At 41.4% G+C, this 16,794-nt stretch overlaps 1 protein-coding gene across 2 annotated transcripts in view; it reads right to left on the bottom strand.

Moving 5' to 3' along the window:
* Positions 1-16,794, bottom strand: part of COL3A1 (collagen type III alpha 1 chain) — an 82,474-nt gene that overhangs the window by 24,611 nt on the left and 41,069 nt on the right. For both annotated transcript variants that reach the window (XM_083350491.1, XM_083350492.1), the window contains 11 exons: positions 16,707-16,760; positions 15,974-16,027; positions 14,557-14,601; positions 13,470-13,523; positions 4,034-4,078; positions 2,854-2,907; positions 1,913-2,011; positions 1,749-1,793; positions 1,540-1,638; positions 381-434; positions 111-218 (listed from right to left, as the gene is read on the bottom strand). In XM_083350491.1, coding sequence (XP_083206617.1) covers positions 111-218; positions 381-434; positions 1,540-1,638; positions 1,749-1,793; positions 1,913-2,011; positions 2,854-2,907; positions 4,034-4,078; positions 13,470-13,523; positions 14,557-14,601; positions 15,974-16,027; positions 16,707-16,760 — 711 coding nt within the window. The remainder of the gene's footprint in view (positions 1-110; positions 219-380; positions 435-1,539; positions 1,639-1,748; positions 1,794-1,912; positions 2,012-2,853; positions 2,908-4,033; positions 4,079-13,469; positions 13,524-14,556; positions 14,602-15,973; positions 16,028-16,706; positions 16,761-16,794) is intronic.

The following is a 16,794-nucleotide window of genomic DNA, read 5'->3' as shown; positions in this document are numbered from 1 at the left end:
AGCCTCACTGCTTTGATTTGTTTTAGACTCAAATGTATCTGGGAAAGGAGTGTTGACCCTCATGAGTTGCCTTGTGTTCCTGTCTAAAACCAAGTGGGTAGAATACTTGCCCTTTCTCCTGCAGCTCCAGGTATGCCGTTAGTGCCAGGTTGACCAGGTGCTCCTGCCTTGCCTTCTTCTCCGGGAGGACCAGCACTACCAGGGGTGCCATTTTCACCCTTGCAACAAAATGCACCAAACAGTCAATTGACATTTCAGATAAACTTTTACCAGAACAACGCAGTTTTTCCAAATTGAGGTTTATTCTATTTTAGTTAAAAAAAAAAAAGGGCAGGGCAGTCCCACCCAGATATTCTATAGCTATATAAACCAACACCTACCCGTTCACCTCTTGCTCCTGGTTCTCCTTTTGCACCATTTTTACCAGGTTCGCCCTAAAAAGAACACAAGACTGATGAATTATCTTGTCAAATCTGATTTGTTCAGTCTCATCAAGCACAGACCTTGGTAGTAGATTAGAACCTTGCTTACAATCAAAGACAAGAGTTTATTTGGAATTGGATTCAAAGAATTGTGTGCACAGTGAGAAAATGCATCAGTACTGCTACTCTGTGAATTCTTCTGCAAGCACCGATAGATTTCTCACAGTGAGATGTCACTGAGCATTGAGGATATCAGTATGGGGATGAAGATGATAGGCTAGGCGTACAAATATGTAAGATGTTTTGAGACAGATATTAGAATGAATATACAGTCTGTAACAGCAAAGTGTATTTATAATCTAAAGATTAAAAAACTCATACAACGTTCTTTGGTTGTTGTTCTACATTGCCAATATAGCAGGCCATCCTATATTATTTTTAGCTAGCAAAAGAAATAGAAACTCTTTTGCTAGATTCAGGTTATGAAGTGTGTAGCTAGTTTGCGGAAGTCTGGATAGTATCCTACTCCCTCTCTATATCCTTGTTCTGATTTTATTCCTTTACTCCATGCTACTCTGGAATATTTCTCCTGATAGGAGAAGGTTAGAAGCAGAAAACTCCACATAGGAGGAAACCTAAGACATAGAAACCCTTTTGAATGATACAGGGAGGGAGATACACAACTGGGCACAGTTACTTGAAGGCCATCTCTGGATCTAAGTCATCTTATTTATTAAATTGAGGTGTTTTAGGGTCAATACCTGGTCCGCACTTGCATGTTTATTGCTTCAATATATAAACGAGCAGACATATATATTGCTCCTCCTCTCCAAGATCAGCTATAAATGTTATAAATTCTTACTCGGCATGTCATTCTCTTAAAATATGTTCTTACTGTCTAATATTTGGACCTTCTGGTTATCCCTTGTTTTAGATTCTCAGAATAACATAACAGGAAGAAAAGGTTGACAATCTCCACATATTGAAAAAGATGAAAAAAATTATTTCACTCTACCCAAATCACGTCCTTCTGTCAAAAGACATTGCACGTTTTGTGTATAACTGAATTTGTTTTCCATGTAATCATGAAATAAAAAATAGCATGCTGATGACTTACAGATGGACCTCTTTGTCCAGGGATTCCATTAGCACCAGAAGGACCAGGAGGACCACGAGCTCCACCTAGACCAGGAGCACCAGGAATTCCAGCAGCACCCTGGATAAAACCAACATGTGCTCAGAAAGATACCATTGAATGATTTGAGCCAACACGCACATGGCTTAGGAAAATGCAGTGGCATATACCACTCTGCCTGGGACACTTACTGGAGGACCTTTGGCACCAGGATTTCCATCACGTCCTCCAGGACCCTGTTGACAAAAGATAATAGCTTTTATTAGGTCATGTATTTTTGAAATACCATGATGTTATTAAAATACACTTTACTAAAATCTAATTAGACATCATTTTATAAAGAACATATACTTACAGGAGGGCCAGCACCCCCAGATTGACCAGGAGGACCGGCATCTCCTTTTGGTCCAGGAGGTCCACTAGAGCCTGCAGGACCAGCGGGACCTGTTTCACCCTGAGAAGCAGAGAACGTTAGACCAATCAAATGAACAATATGTCAGAACTGGGCAACTTTATTGGGGTGATGATGGTAGTAGATTATCCATTGTGGGAGGGAGGAATTGGCAATGTGCTAATGAATATTCTTTAGAAGAAGCATTATCCCAATGAAATCTCAAATATTCTTGCTGGTGCACTGTGCATAGAATGGTATCTAGAGGAGGGTAGAATAGCAGAGGCCAGAAAGAATTAAGGGGGTATCAGCATCAACAGTGCACATTAATATTCCACAGTAACAGCGGCTTCCTTCCCTCCTTTCAAAGGAATATATATATCTTTTATTTCCTGTTTTTAGCCTAGCTTGAAGGCCATCGAACAGGCTGTAGTCACACCGGACAGTTCATATATTTGTGTAAATTACTAACAAAGAATTAAGGGAGACTGAAATGCATTTCTAACTCATTAGTTTTCATCAGTCAGCCAGGTTCGAATCTCAGAAGGGTATGGCTGACTGATGAAAACTAATGAGTTAGAAATGCATATATATGTGTGTGTGTGTGTGTGTGTGTGTGTGTGTGTATGTATGTATATATATATATATATATATGTATATATATATATATATGGATCTTTGGTTATTCGGGTTTTCCCCCGCGTAGAACTAAAGGTGTAGGTGCAATGTTTCGACGGAATCCCATTCGTCATCATCAGGCTGGTGGCTGTTTGTTCCTCTTTTTTATATATACATACACACACACACACACACACACACACATACACAAAACACAGGCTAATATATGAAACGTCTTTTTTCAGAGCGTCAGTTCAATCTCTTTTTATACAAGCAGTAGTAAATACCTTAAAACCTGGAGTACCAGGAAATCCTGAAGGTCCAGGAGGGCCTGGTGGACCCTGAAGAAAAAAGAAGAGAGATATGATTACTTGATAAAAAAAATCAGTGATTTCTGTAAAGAAAATCAAATGTTGTTTTGTATTACATCATATTCAAACAAGGGAAAAAAGGCTCTTGTAATTGAGACAACCAATATAAAATTGTGTTGTAAAACAGACATATATAACACATGGGACTCTGTGTGTGGGAAAATGTATCTCTAGTTACATGACATTGTTCTTAGGGTGACTTGTGGAGCCTCCAAGATAAGGTGACCAATGACAAAGTTCTTGAACTTCCATCCAAATCTAATTATCTGCTAATTTATCATAGGGTTCTTTTTTCAAAAGCATTGGATTTTCTAAGTTGAAAACTTCACCTCTGACATTTTCTCTCCTTTATTTGCACATTTTAGTGTGTTATAAATCTATTTATCTATTATATAAAAAAAATTTCTATTGTCCAGGTCTCAAGAGTTTGCCGCCTTGACCTTTTTAATGGAAAGGTGGGAAGAATAATATTTTAAAACATTATTTTATTTTAAATATTATTTGAGAGCCAGTTAAGGTACCAGGTTAGAAATCAGGTGACTGTGAGTTCTTGTTCTGCCTTAGACATGAAAGCCAGCTGGGTAACTTTGGGCCAGTCACTCTTTCTCAGCCCAATTCACCTTGGCTTGGGTTATTGTTATGAGCTTGTCGATCAGAAGGTCGGCAGTTTGGTGGGTCGAATCCCGAGTGCCGTGTAACAGAGGGAGCGCCTGTTACTCATCCCAGCTTCTGCCAACCTAGCAGTTCGAAAGCACGTAAAAATGCAAGTAGAAAAATAGGGACTACAGTGGGAAGGTAACAGCGTTCCATGCGCCTTTGGTGTCTAGTCATGCCAGCCACATGACCACAGAGATGTCTTCAGACAAGCGCTGGCTCTTCGGCTTTGAAACAGAGATGAGCACCAGCCCCTAGTGTCGGAATCGACTAGCATGCATGTGCGGGGGAACCTTTACCTTTACCTTATATAAAATAACAAATATAAAGTTTCAAAAGGAACTTTTGGGAATCCAACGACTATAATTTGTATTTCAGTCAAGAATTTAAGTATGGGAAAATCAGAAAAGGGGAATACTAGAGAAAGAAGGGATATACTTACAGGTTGGCCAGCTGCGCCGGGACTACCATCATTACCACGACCACCCTGAAAATACACAGGAATTGATTAGAAAGAAATGAATGTTGCTTGTGGTGTTTTAAAAAATGACTCAGCAATATCACAAAGCTTACAATAATGAATAATCTGTAACCTTTCACAACTTCCCCGAACTCCTTTATTTATCAACATTACAGTTCTTTGACAGCCAAATATGGAACCCTAGCACCTTAAACATACATGCTAAAATATACAGTATATGGGGATAACTCTATGTCATCTAATTATATATTCATTAGCTAATTGCATTTTTTTCATATCTAAAAAGAACTGTTTAGTGAAAAGGATTCTGTGTCTCACCACTAAATTTTCTCAACTGGGGTTATCATTTGATAGGTTTTTTGATCATGCAAGCCAAATATGGGCAAAAACATAAGAGCAAAAAATAGCAAACCAAAATTCCCACTTTTTATACACCAAACTATAAATATGGGCAACACACTGCTAGAAAACAATAGAATCAGAAATGGCGAAGTTGTGTCCTCGAAGTGAGTTGTAAAATGTCTCCAAAAAGACTGATTTTGCTAGAGCAAACCACAGAAACCAAAGATAATAGGGTTCCGGTTTGCACGCACGGCGCTGGCAAATATTCTGGGAGAAGCTTTTCCCCTGCCGTCTGGTGTTTCTCCCTTGGAGGACTCTGCAAAGGGTTAAAATTCACCCTGGAGGGGCGACCACCATGAGGAGGCTCTCTCTGCAATCGCAGAAGGGTGGCAGCCCTCTGTTTGATCTGGAGTTACTCCTGTGGCCCGAAGAAGAGATTGGCCATTAATATGGCCAATCACTAAGCCGTTCCCTGCCGAAAGCCAAAATTACTACCAAGCACAATGAAGCAATCTGGAAGATCTGGGTGATACCTTACCCTTCTTACTTCCCTAATTACTTTCCTGTGGGACTTTCTTGAAAAAAATTTTCCCCCTTGAAAGATCAGCGACTGCTTACTTGGAGATTTACAACGTTAAAGCCTCAAAAGAAATCAAATGACTAAGCTAAATAACTAAGCAACCTTATTTGTACCTCTGAAATTTTTGGCCCACTAAAATGTTTTTATTGCTTATTTTTATGGGGACCTACTACCTTATTTACTACTAAAAATGAACTAATTGGATAAAAGACTTATATTAAATTAGTCTGCAAAAGGATTGTACATGCTATTAAGGACATCTTGTGACAAAATCTGGTATAGCAAGTAAACCTTTTTTTACTCTTTGATTTGGCTCTAACAGATTTGTCTTTGATATTATCTTTAAAGATAAAAATTGGAAACACCTGGCACTGAAAAGAACTTTTAGGAATAGTGGAGGTGGACGTTTATTGACTTTTATTAAAATAACCTCCACTAAAGTCCTATCTGTAAAATAGTAAAGAAATGGAAGAATATATTCCACCACCTGACTATAAACTCATATTTGATACAATTTTGGCAATGACAGATCTGACAGCACAAACTCACCAAATGAAACTCTTACTTACTCTGGGAGCGGGGATGTGCAGCCACCTGAGTTCCGACTGGTGTACCTAAATGCCAGGTCCGTTGTTAATAAGGCTCCCCTCGTCCGGGATTTAGTCGAGGGTGAGCAAGCGGACCTGGCTTGCATTACGGAAACCTGGTTGGGCCCAGAGGGTGGTATCCCCCTGGTGGATCTCTGCCCACCAGGCTTCCGGGTGCTACACCGGCCTCGGACTCAGGGTAGGGGTGGGGGAGTGGCTGTAGTTATGAGGGAGACCTTATGTCCGCAGGAGGCCACCGTTCCTCAGATAGTCGGGTGTGAATCTCTCTTATTGAGGTTTGGTCCTAGGGCGCAGTTGGGCTTGCTGCTTGCGTACCTTTTGCCTAGTCGCATAGCAGCAGCCCTGCCTGAGCTTCTCGATATCCTCTCAGGGCTGGTGATTGAGTTTCCTAAACTAATGGTTTTGGGAGACTTCAATCTACCATCCCTGGGAGGAGTATCTGAGTTAGCTCGGGAGTTCATGGCTTCCATGACGGCCATGGACCTGACGCAGGTAATTCATGGACTAACCCATGAGGGAGGCCACACCCTTGACTTGGTTTTCTTATCTGGTCGGTGGTTAGATGATCTTGGTGGGGGCTCCCCAATTGTTATGCCCCTGTCATGGACCGACCATCATCTCCTGCGGCTGGTCTTCCGTTTTGCCACCCCCCACCGTGGGGTTGTTGAGCCAACTAGATGGTTCCGCCCCAGGCGCTTAATGGACCCTGAGAGGTTTCAGGCAGCGCTGGGGGCCCCACCTGCCTCCCCAGCTCACAGCTCGGCGGATGCCTTAGTGGAGGCCTGGGAAAGGACGGCCACGGAGGCACTTGACCGAGTTGTACCCTTGCGGCCCCTGACCCGGCGCAGATCCCAATGGGCTCCATGGTTTTCCGCGGAGCTCCGGGAGATGAAGCGTCGGAGACGGGGCCTAGAGAGCGTTTGGAGGTCCACCCGATCTGAATCCGACCGATTGCGACTAAGAACCCATATTAGGTCTTATCTCGCTGCGATGAGGGTAGCGAGATCTAATTATTTCGCTGCCCTCATCGCGTCCGCAGATAATCGCCCGGCCGCCCTGTTTAGGGTGACCCGCTCCCTCCTCAACCAGGAGGTCAGTGAGGATCCCTTGCAGGGGCGTGCCGAGGAATTTAGTCAACATCTGTCGGACAAAATCGCTCGGATTCGGACCGGTTTGGACTCCGACTGGGCAGTATCGGATGATCAGGACACGAGTGATCTTGTCGATGTCATCTGGGAGGAGTTCGATCCTGTGACTCCGGAGGAAGTGGACAGGATCATGGGGAGGCTGAGCTCCACCACATGTTTATTGGACCCGTGCCCTTCCTGGCTGGTTTATGCAGCCCGGGAGGGGACACGAAGCTGGTTCCAGGCGGTTATAGCTGCTTCTTTGAGTGAGGGCAGTTTTCCCGCCGCCTTGAAGGAGGCGGTGGTGAGACCTCTCCTCAAGAAGCCTACCTTGGATCCGGCTGTTTTGAATAACTTTCGTCCGGTCTCCAACCTTCGCTTCCTTGCGAAGGTTGTTGAGAGTGTGGTGGCACATCAGCTCCCTCTGGTCCTGGATGAAGCGGATTATCTAGACCCGTACCAATCGGGCTTCAGGCCTGGGTACAGCACGGAGACGGCATTGGTCGCGCTGGTGAATGATCTCTGGAGGGCTCGGGACAGAGGATACTCCTCTGTTCTAGTCCTATTAGACCTCTCAGTGGCTTTCGATACCATCGACCATGGTATCTTGCTGCGGCGTCTCAGGGGATTGGGAGTGGGAGGCACGGTTCTTCAGTGGTTCTCCTCCTATCTCCTGGGACGTTCGCAGTCGGTGTTGACGGGGGGGCAGAGGTCGACCGCGAGGCCTCTCGCTTGTGGAGTCCCTCAGGGGTCGGTCCTCTCGCCCCTTCTGTTCAACATCTACATGAAGCCGCTGGGTGAGATCATTCGTGGTTTTGGAGTTGGGTATCATCAGTATGCTGATGATACCCAACTTTTCATTTCGACCCCAAACCACCCCAGTGATGCCCTCGACGTGATGTCCCGGTGCCTGGAGGCGGTCCGGGTCTGGATGGGGAGGAACAGGCTTCGTCTCAACCCCGACAAGACGGAGTGGCTGTGCGTACCGGCATCCCGGGATATTCAGGATATCCCACCCCTCATTATGGGGGGTGAGTCATTACCTCCTGTAGATAGGGCTCGCAACTTGGGAGTCCTCCTAGATTCACAGCTCTCTTTAGAAGACCATATTGTAGCTGTAACTAGGGGGGCGTTCGCCCAGGTTCGCCTGGTGCGCCAGTTGCGGCCCTATCTAGACCGGGATGCCTTGCGCACGGTCACTCATGCGCTCGTGACCTCTCGTCTTGATTACTGCAACGCTCTCTACATGGGGCTACCCTTGAAGACCACTCGGAGGCTCCAGCTGGCACAGAATGCAGCCGCGAGAGTTGTGTCGGGGGTCTCCCGATACTCCCGTGTTACACCTTTGCTCCGCGAGCTGCATTGGTTGCCAGTTGTCTTCCGGGTGAGGTTCAAGGTGTTGGTAATGACCTACAAAGCCCTCCATGGCATGGGTCCAGAATACCTTGGGGAGCACCTGCAGCCGGCGTCAACTTCCCTCCGCCCAGTACGCTCCCACAGAGAGGGCCTCCTCAGGGTGCCGCCGGTCAAAGAATGCCGACTGGTGGCCCCCAGGGGGAGAGCGTTCTCTGTGGGTGCACCGGACTTATGGAACCATCTTCCAGTAGAGCTCCGGATGGCGCCCGACCTCCGCTCCTTCCAGCGCGACCTTAAAACCCATCTCTTTAAGGAAGCGGGCCTGGCCTGATGGGATGGGGTGGGTTTGTTATTATGACTTTAATTTTAAATTTGTACTATTTGTACTATGGGCATTGTTTAATCATGTTTTAATAATTTTAACTTTTGTATTTGTCTTTTACGTATTGCCCTGTTAACCGCCCTGAGTCTCTTGAGAGAAGGGCGGTATATAAATTAAATAAATAAATAAATAAATAAATACTTCAATTGATGAACTCACAATCCAAAAACGAACAGAGGATGAGGAATTTAACAACAAAACAAGGGACTTTAAAGTACAAGTACAATCTACTGAGAGCCTTGATGCCCAAACATTGATTTCCACTATAAAACCTACTATCCAACAAGCAATAGAAGCTGAAGAAAGCAATACTAAGCTGGAGGATGCCAAAGGCCTTCAAATACAGTACACCAAGACTTCTATCAACCAAACAATAACTACAATACCACACATGACCTCTTACCTAAGCCAGATGGATTTGAAAGAAGAAGAAGACCAGATTGAATTAATGACAGCTGCACTATGCCAAACATGGAGATTGGATTTACTGGAATGAAAATTTAATGACTACAAAGGTGTCACTCTATGAAAAATTGATAACTGGATGGTCTCCCTGGATTCAAACAATGTGCGTAGGAAGAAAGGGAGACACATTTGAGAAGCTAAAGGCAATGATATGGAAGGCTGCCTGGCACAAGAAGAAAGCTAGAATTAGATTTAAGGGGAAAAAGTAAATGAACTTTTCTTCTTTTTCTGTTGTAAGTGTTGGGACTTGCAATAATAAAGCTTAAATTTTTCTCTCAACGGGTCAAGGAGAACTGTTAAAAGATATAAACCGAGTTTATATTTGTTGTTGTTGTTGTTGTTAGTTGCGAAGTCGTGTCCGACCCATCGCGACCCTATGGACAATGTTCCTCCAGGCTTTCCTGTCCTCTGCCATCTTCTGGAGTCCATTTAAGCTCACGCCTACTGCTTCAGTGACTCCATCCAGCCACCTCATTCTCTGTCGTCCCCTTCTTCTATTGCCCTCAATCTTTCCCAGCATTAGGCTCTTCTCCAGTGAGTCCTTCCTCCTCATTAGGTGGCCAAAGTATTTGAGTTTTAGCTTCAGGATCTGGCCATCTAAAGAGCAGTCAGGGTTGATCTCCTCTAGGACTGACCGGTTTGATCGCCTTGCAGTCCAAGGGACTCGCAGGAGTCTTCTCCAGCACCATAGTTCAAAGGCCTCAATTCTTTTGCGTTCAGCCTTTCTTATGGTCCAACTTTCACTGCCATACATTGCAACTGGGAAGACCATAGCCTTGACTATATGCACTTTTGTTGACAGGGTGATGTCTCTGCTTTTTAGTGTGCTGTCTAGATTTGCCATGGCTTTCCTCCCGAGGAGCAAGCGTCTTTTAATTTCTTGACTACAGTCCCCATCTGCAGTGATCTTGGAGCCCAGGAAAATAAAATCTGTCACCACCTCCATTTCTTCCCCATCTATTTGCCAGGAATTGAGAGGGCCGGATGCCATGATCTTGGTTTTCTTAATGTTTAGTTTCAACCCAACTTTTGCACTCTCCTTCTTCACTCGCAACAAGAGACTCTTCAGTTCCTCTTCACTTTCTGCCATTAGAGTGGTATCATCTGCATATCTTAGGTTGTTGATATTTCTTCCAGCAATCTTAATTCCAACTTTTGATTCATCTAGCCCTGCCTTTCTCATGATGTGCTCTGCATATAAGTTAAATAGGCAAGGCGACAGTATACAGCCTTGCCGGACTCCTTTCCCAATTTTGAACCAATCAGTGGTTCCGTGTCCAGTTCTCACTGTTGCTTCTTGGCCCGCATATAGGTTTCTCAAGAGACAAATAAGATGGTCTGGTACTCCCATCTCTTTAAGAACTTGCCACAGTTTGTTATGATCCACACAATCAAAGGCTTTAGCATAGTCAATGAAGCAGAAATAGATGTTTTTCTGGAACTCCCTAGCTTTCTCCATGATCCAGCGTATGTTGGCAATTTGATCTCTAGTTCCTCTGCCTCTTCGAAATCCTGCCTGTACTTCTGGTAGTTCTCGATCCACATACTGCTGAAGTCTAGCTTGTAGGATTTTAAGCATAACTTTACTAGCATGAGAAATGAGTGCAATGGTGCGATAGTTTGAACATTCTTTGGCACTGCCTTTCTTTGGACTTGGAATGTAAACTGATCTTTTCCAATCCTGTGGCCACTGTTGAGTTTTCCAAATTTGCTGGCAAATTGAGTGTAGCACTTTTACTGCATTGTCTTTTAAGATTTTGAATAGCTCAACTGGAATACTGTCACCTCCACTAGCTTTGTTGTTGCTCAGCTTTTCTAAGGCCCACTTCACTTCACATTCTAGGATGTCTGGCTCGAGGTCATTGACCACCTCATTGTGATTATCAGGGACGTTAAGCTCATTCTTTTATAGTTCTTCTGTGTAATTTTGCCACCTCTTCTTAATCTCTTCTGCCTCTGTTAGGTCCTTGCCATTTTGGTCCTTTATCATGCCCATTTTTGCATTGAACGTTCCCTTCATCTCTCCAATTTTCTTGAAAAGATCTCTGGTCCTCCCTATTCTATTGTTTTCTTCTATTTCTTTGCACTGTTCATTTAAGAAGGCATTCTTATCTCTTCTAGCTATTCTCTGGAATTCTGCATTCAATTGGGCATATCTTTCTTTTTCTCCCTTGCCTTTTGCTTCCCTCCTTTCCTCAGCTATTTGCAAAGCTTCCTCAGACAGCCATTTTGCTTTCTTGCATTTCTTTTTCTTTGGGATGGTTTTGGTTGCTACCTCTTGTACAATGTTGCGAACCTCTGTCCATATTTCTTCAGGCACTCTGTCTATCAGATCTAATTCCTTAAATCTATTTGTCACCTCTACTGTATATTCAACGGGGATATGATTTAATTCATACCTGACTGGCCTGGTGCTTTTCCCTACTTTCTTCAGTTTAAGCCTAAACTTTGCAAGGAGAAGCTCATGGTCTGAGCCACAGTCAGCTCCTGGTCTTGTTTTTACTGACTGTATAGAGCTTCTCCATCTTTGGCTGCAGAGCATATAGTCAATCTGATTTCTGTGTTGACCGTCTGGTGATGTCCATGTGTAGAGCCGTCTCTTGGGTTGTTGGAAAAGAGTGTTTGCTATGACCATCGTATTCTCTTGACAAAATTCTATCAGCCTGTGCCCTGCTTCATTTTGTACTCCAAGGCCAAACTTGCCTGTTATTCCGGTTATCTTTTGGCTTCCTACTTTAGCATTCCAATCCCCCATGATGATAAGGACATCATTTTTTGGTGTTAGTTCTATAAGGTGCTGTAGGGCTTCATAGAACCAGTCAATTTCATCCTCTTCAGCACTGGTGGTTGGGGCATAGACTTGGACTACTGTGATATTGAATGGTTTGCCTTGGATTCGAACTGAGATCATTCTGTCATTTTGAGGATTGTATCCCAGTATTGCTTTTCCTACTCTTTTATTGACTATGAAGGCTACTCCATTTCTTCTGAGGGATCCTTGCCTGCAGTAGAATACCTGATGGTCATCTGAATTAAATTCACCCATTCCTGTCCATTTTAGTTTGCTGATACCTAAGATGTCAATGTTCAGTCTTGTCATCTCTTGTTTGACCACGTCCAGCTTGCCTTGATTCATGGATCTTACATTCCAGGTTCCTATGGAGAAAAAATCTTTACAGCATCGGACTTTCCTTTCACCACCAGACATATCCACAGCTGAGCGTCCTTTCGGCTTTGGCCCAGTCGCTTCATTCTTTCTGGCGCTACTAGTACTAGCCCTGTGCTCTTCCCCAGTAGCATATTGGATGCTTTCTGACCTGAGGGGCTCATCTTCCAGCATCATATCTTTTTGCCTTTTGGTACTGTCCATAGGGTTTTCATGGCAAAGATACTGGAGTGGGTTGCCATTTCCTTCTCCAGTGGATCACATTTTATCAGAACTCTCTGCTATGACCTGTCCGTCTTGGGTGGCCCTGCACGGCATAGCTCATAGCTATTTAGGATCTAGATTTTTAAGGGAATGAAAATTATCTATAAACAATAAAACATACTTTGTTAACCATAGACGAATTGTAAGGATGAGAAATAGAATATGTTTGTATTTCAGACATGATAATTACTATATAATAAAATAGATTAGCTATTAGAACATAACTTTGAATTATATTATAGAACTTCCAATGATATAATAAAAGATATTATTTTAAAAATTGATGAACTACTAAGATGATAAAGAAATATATTTGCTGTAATTATAGAGCTAAAAAATTTTCTTAATGGGCTAAGGGGAATCTTTAAAAGATACACATTGACTTTATACTTAACTTTTAAACCTTTAAAGGAAAGGAAAGTTAGCTATTAGAATTGACTTATATTACAGAATTTGGAAAGAGATAACAAAAGATATTTTCTCAATAACTGGTGAACTATTAAGATGTTAAATAGAATAAATATGTATAACATAAGAATGCATTGAAATGAACAATATATGTATTTTAGACAGGATAACTACTATATTATTGAAATGGGGAAAATGTGGGCTACCCAAAAATTAAGTTTTCTTTTATATATTATAGGCTAGTTTGGAATGTCTTATTCCGATTAGGTAAAACTTAAAAACAGGACATGGATATGTATATGTGAAAATATATTGAAAATTGTTCTAACTGATTGCGTTACAATTAGAAACATATTAATTTGATTAATTTGACTATGCTATCATAATTAAGGGAATTGGAGAGGGAATTCTTGCTGATGTAACTTGACCTATCTACAAATGACTTTGCTATTTACTACTGTTTACTTTTAACTACCCAACCACCGTATTGCTTCACAAATACCTGGATGTAAAACTAAAAAATGAATACAACTTCTATTAAAAAAAGAAAGAAAAGAAACCAAAGATAATAGAACAAGTTTGACTTCCATTATCTTGTCCCATCCAGGATTCTTAAGAGTCCATTGCTAATCTATACCAGAGAATCAAAATTGACAATGATAATAAGAGTTTATATTAAACTTTCACCTAACTACTTACTGCAGTTCCTGGAGGCCCAGCTCGTCCTCTCTCACCAGGCAGACCTCTGGGTCCCTAAGAAACATACAAGACTTTTACAGAAGGAAGGGCAATCCAAAGTCCATTCATCACTGAATGAATAGCTGTAAACCAGACATGTCAAACACAAGGCCCGGGGGCCGGATCCGGCCCGTGAAGTGGTTTCATGTGGCCCGCGAAGCCATCCTGGAAACAGTGAGGGAATGGCCCTCACTGTCTTGGCCCTGGCCCAGAGACCCTCCTTCTGCCAGAGACCCTCAGATCTGTCCCACTCCTGCCCAGGCCCCCATAGGCACCCTTGATGCGAATGATGTAGAGCTGGCCACACCCACCCAGTAGGCCATACGCACTAGCCACGCCCACCCAGTAGGCCACGCCCACCCTGGCCACACCCACCCGGCCCCCTGAGGGCAACCGCAATGCTGATGCGGCCCTCAATGAAATTGAGTTTGACACCCCTGCTGTAAACCTTTCATTAAAGAAGCATTACAGATGAATCATAAGATCAACCACGAGTCAAATTAGGCATTTGAGGAAATCAGGGATGTTTCATATATAACATGGTTCCCCCCCCTCTCATTTTTAAATAGTTCTTTTCTATACTTCCTCAAATCAGAAAAGTAATTTAGGCAATTAGGATTAATTTAAAATCAGAAAGTGCAATAAGGTAAAATGGGGCCTGTTTCATGCTTCACATTGCCATTCTGGCTTTATATATGAATTAAGGAAATGCATGATCAAGATACATATAATTGCCTCTGGTGTATATGATCTTATCACCAGGGTTGGCATCACTAATGGGTATCCTGAAAAATTATTTGAAATTCAGCTCAGCCGTACTTATATTATCGCTAGGCTTACTTGCTACTAAATATGTGATAAACTTCTTGTACTTCTCCAATCAGAGTAAAAATATAAAACCTGTCTCCTTATCACTTGCTACCTAATAGATGATCACAGAGTTCTATAGATCTTTCTCCATAAGGATGAGTAAATGGATCACAGATTGATAATAATTCTGTTGTTGTTTTCTCCCACATACTTTCTACAATATTGTTCAGAAATTTACCATTGGTCCTGGGGATCCATTTTCTCCGGGAAGGCCATTTTCACCCTATGTGATAAAGGGAATATTGGTCAAAACATCCTCTTTATCATCCCACATTTGAGCAAGTCACTGCCCTAAATTCATTTTTCTCATTTTCTCAACTTTCCTACTACCTTCTCTTATTGGTGTCTTATGATTTATCTCTTGTTGTTTGTATCTTATGATTTATGTTTGTGTCTTATGATTTATGATCTATGACTTACCACTTTGTTGTTTGTATGTAACTGAAAGCATATGCACTGGAAACAAATTCCAGTCACATTTGGCCAATAATGAACATTCCTATTCCTAATTAAGCAAGAACCTAAGTACTCTAAAGCAAATTTCCATATCTGAATCTCTTTCTGGATCAGACCAATTCAGTACCAAGAAGAAAGGTCAGTTTGCACCAGTTGAAATTAAACATACTGTATAATTCTCCTTATGGAGATAATTTTTATTAATGAAAATGTGGCATGCAAATTTTATAGATAAATAAACAAGCAGACTACCCATTTCCTAACAGAGTGATCTTTTTGGAAACAATGTGGTGGGCAGTGAAGAGACAAATTAATTGAAGATAACCTCATCAAATAATGAGAATGACATTACTCCATCTGTCTATAAAGTAATTGCATGAGAAGAAAAAAAATGATATGTGCATGATTAATTGTTTTAGGACAGCTCAATATGCAGTGGTACTTTTCTATCAAACTCAGTTTAAGAAGAACATAAGATTTCCAACAATAGCAGCCAAAAGCAGAATGAAATTATGATTAGAGGTACTGTACAGCCATTCTGATTAGCAATCCCTAGTGGATCAGTTTAATTAGTCCTCTTTTCAGAGTTGTTCATCATCTTGTTACATATGTTCTAAGTGAAGAAATATTTCATTTATCTCTTTTAAATCAACTTTTTGGGATGGAACTTTGAGAAGGCGGGGAAGGGAGGGGAATCCCAACCCTTATCTGTAAGTACTTTCTGCTCACTGTTCACACATGGGTATAAGGAAGCCTTCAGGAAAATTGATGATCGGAGAATATAAATGGGCAAAAGGAAATGTAAAAAAAAGTCATATATTTATAAATTTTGTGAACCGAACTTAGATTATAATACTGATATTTCAGGGGCAACTGAGTAAATCAGATTTAGGTGTCTCATACTGGAAGAAAAGCTTTGACCTCAGAGGTAGAAACCCCGCCCCCATTTCAGATCTCATGGCAAGTGAGGCATGAATATAATGGGAGAGCCATTACTGGGAAAAGAAAAATTCAGATTCAGTTTTGTTGGTAAATATTCTGAGAAGCCCAGGAGAATGAACTGTTTAACATCTTCTAAAGAAGAATTTTATCTGAATAAAGCTGTCTTCTTCTGCACAAGTAATAATTATAAATGGTACCTTTAGACCAGGAGCACCTGCATCACCTTTGGAACCATCTCTTCCATCAAAACCCTTTATGCAAGAAAAAAAAGAGATAATGTGTAAATAACATTATTATTATTATTATTATTATTATTATTATTATTATTATTATTATTATTATTATTATTATTATTATTATTATTAATAATAATAATAATAATAAATATTAACATTTACAAAAAAGTACATAAGTACATGAATAACATAAATTTAGAAAATATGTATATATATATATATATATATATATATATATATAAGATAAATACATAATATATAATAATATTATATATAAAATATATAACAACATAACATTTAGAAAATATGAAATTTTCTAAATCAAAATAGTGAACACCTGGAATGTTGACATGTCTCGCTAGCTCTATCTAAAGGTTGTAAAATGAGGATAACCCCTAATTTTACTATGTACACTGATTTATCCTCTCCCAACCCATTTCATTGGCTTCAGCAATTCCTTTAGAAAAGTTTCTGACTGTAACATGCATGTTTCATCAGCTATTGTAAGTTTTATCCAACATGGTGTCATCCTGATGAGTTGTACCTCAACTCTGATAAAATGCCCACCAGAATTCTGTAGAAAGTGCTTTAATCAACCTAATCTGAAGAGCATTGAGAAGTCTGAGCCAGAGTTAGCTGTGTTAATATCATTCCCTAATTTTTTTAGATAAAATATTTAATGTTGAACACTTACCCTGTGACCTTTCATTCCAGGCATTCCAGGCATTCCAGAAGGCCCTTTGTGGCCCTAAATTGAGAGAGAGAGAGAGAGAGAGAGAGAG

Source organism: Vipera ursinii, assembly GCF_947247035.1.
Source record: "Vipera ursinii genome assembly, chromosome: 1".
NCBI lineage: Eukaryota > Metazoa > Chordata > Lepidosauria > Squamata > Viperidae > Vipera > Vipera ursinii.
The sequence above is the reverse complement of the archived record's forward strand: the minus strand, read 5'-3'. Positions and strand labels throughout refer to the sequence as shown.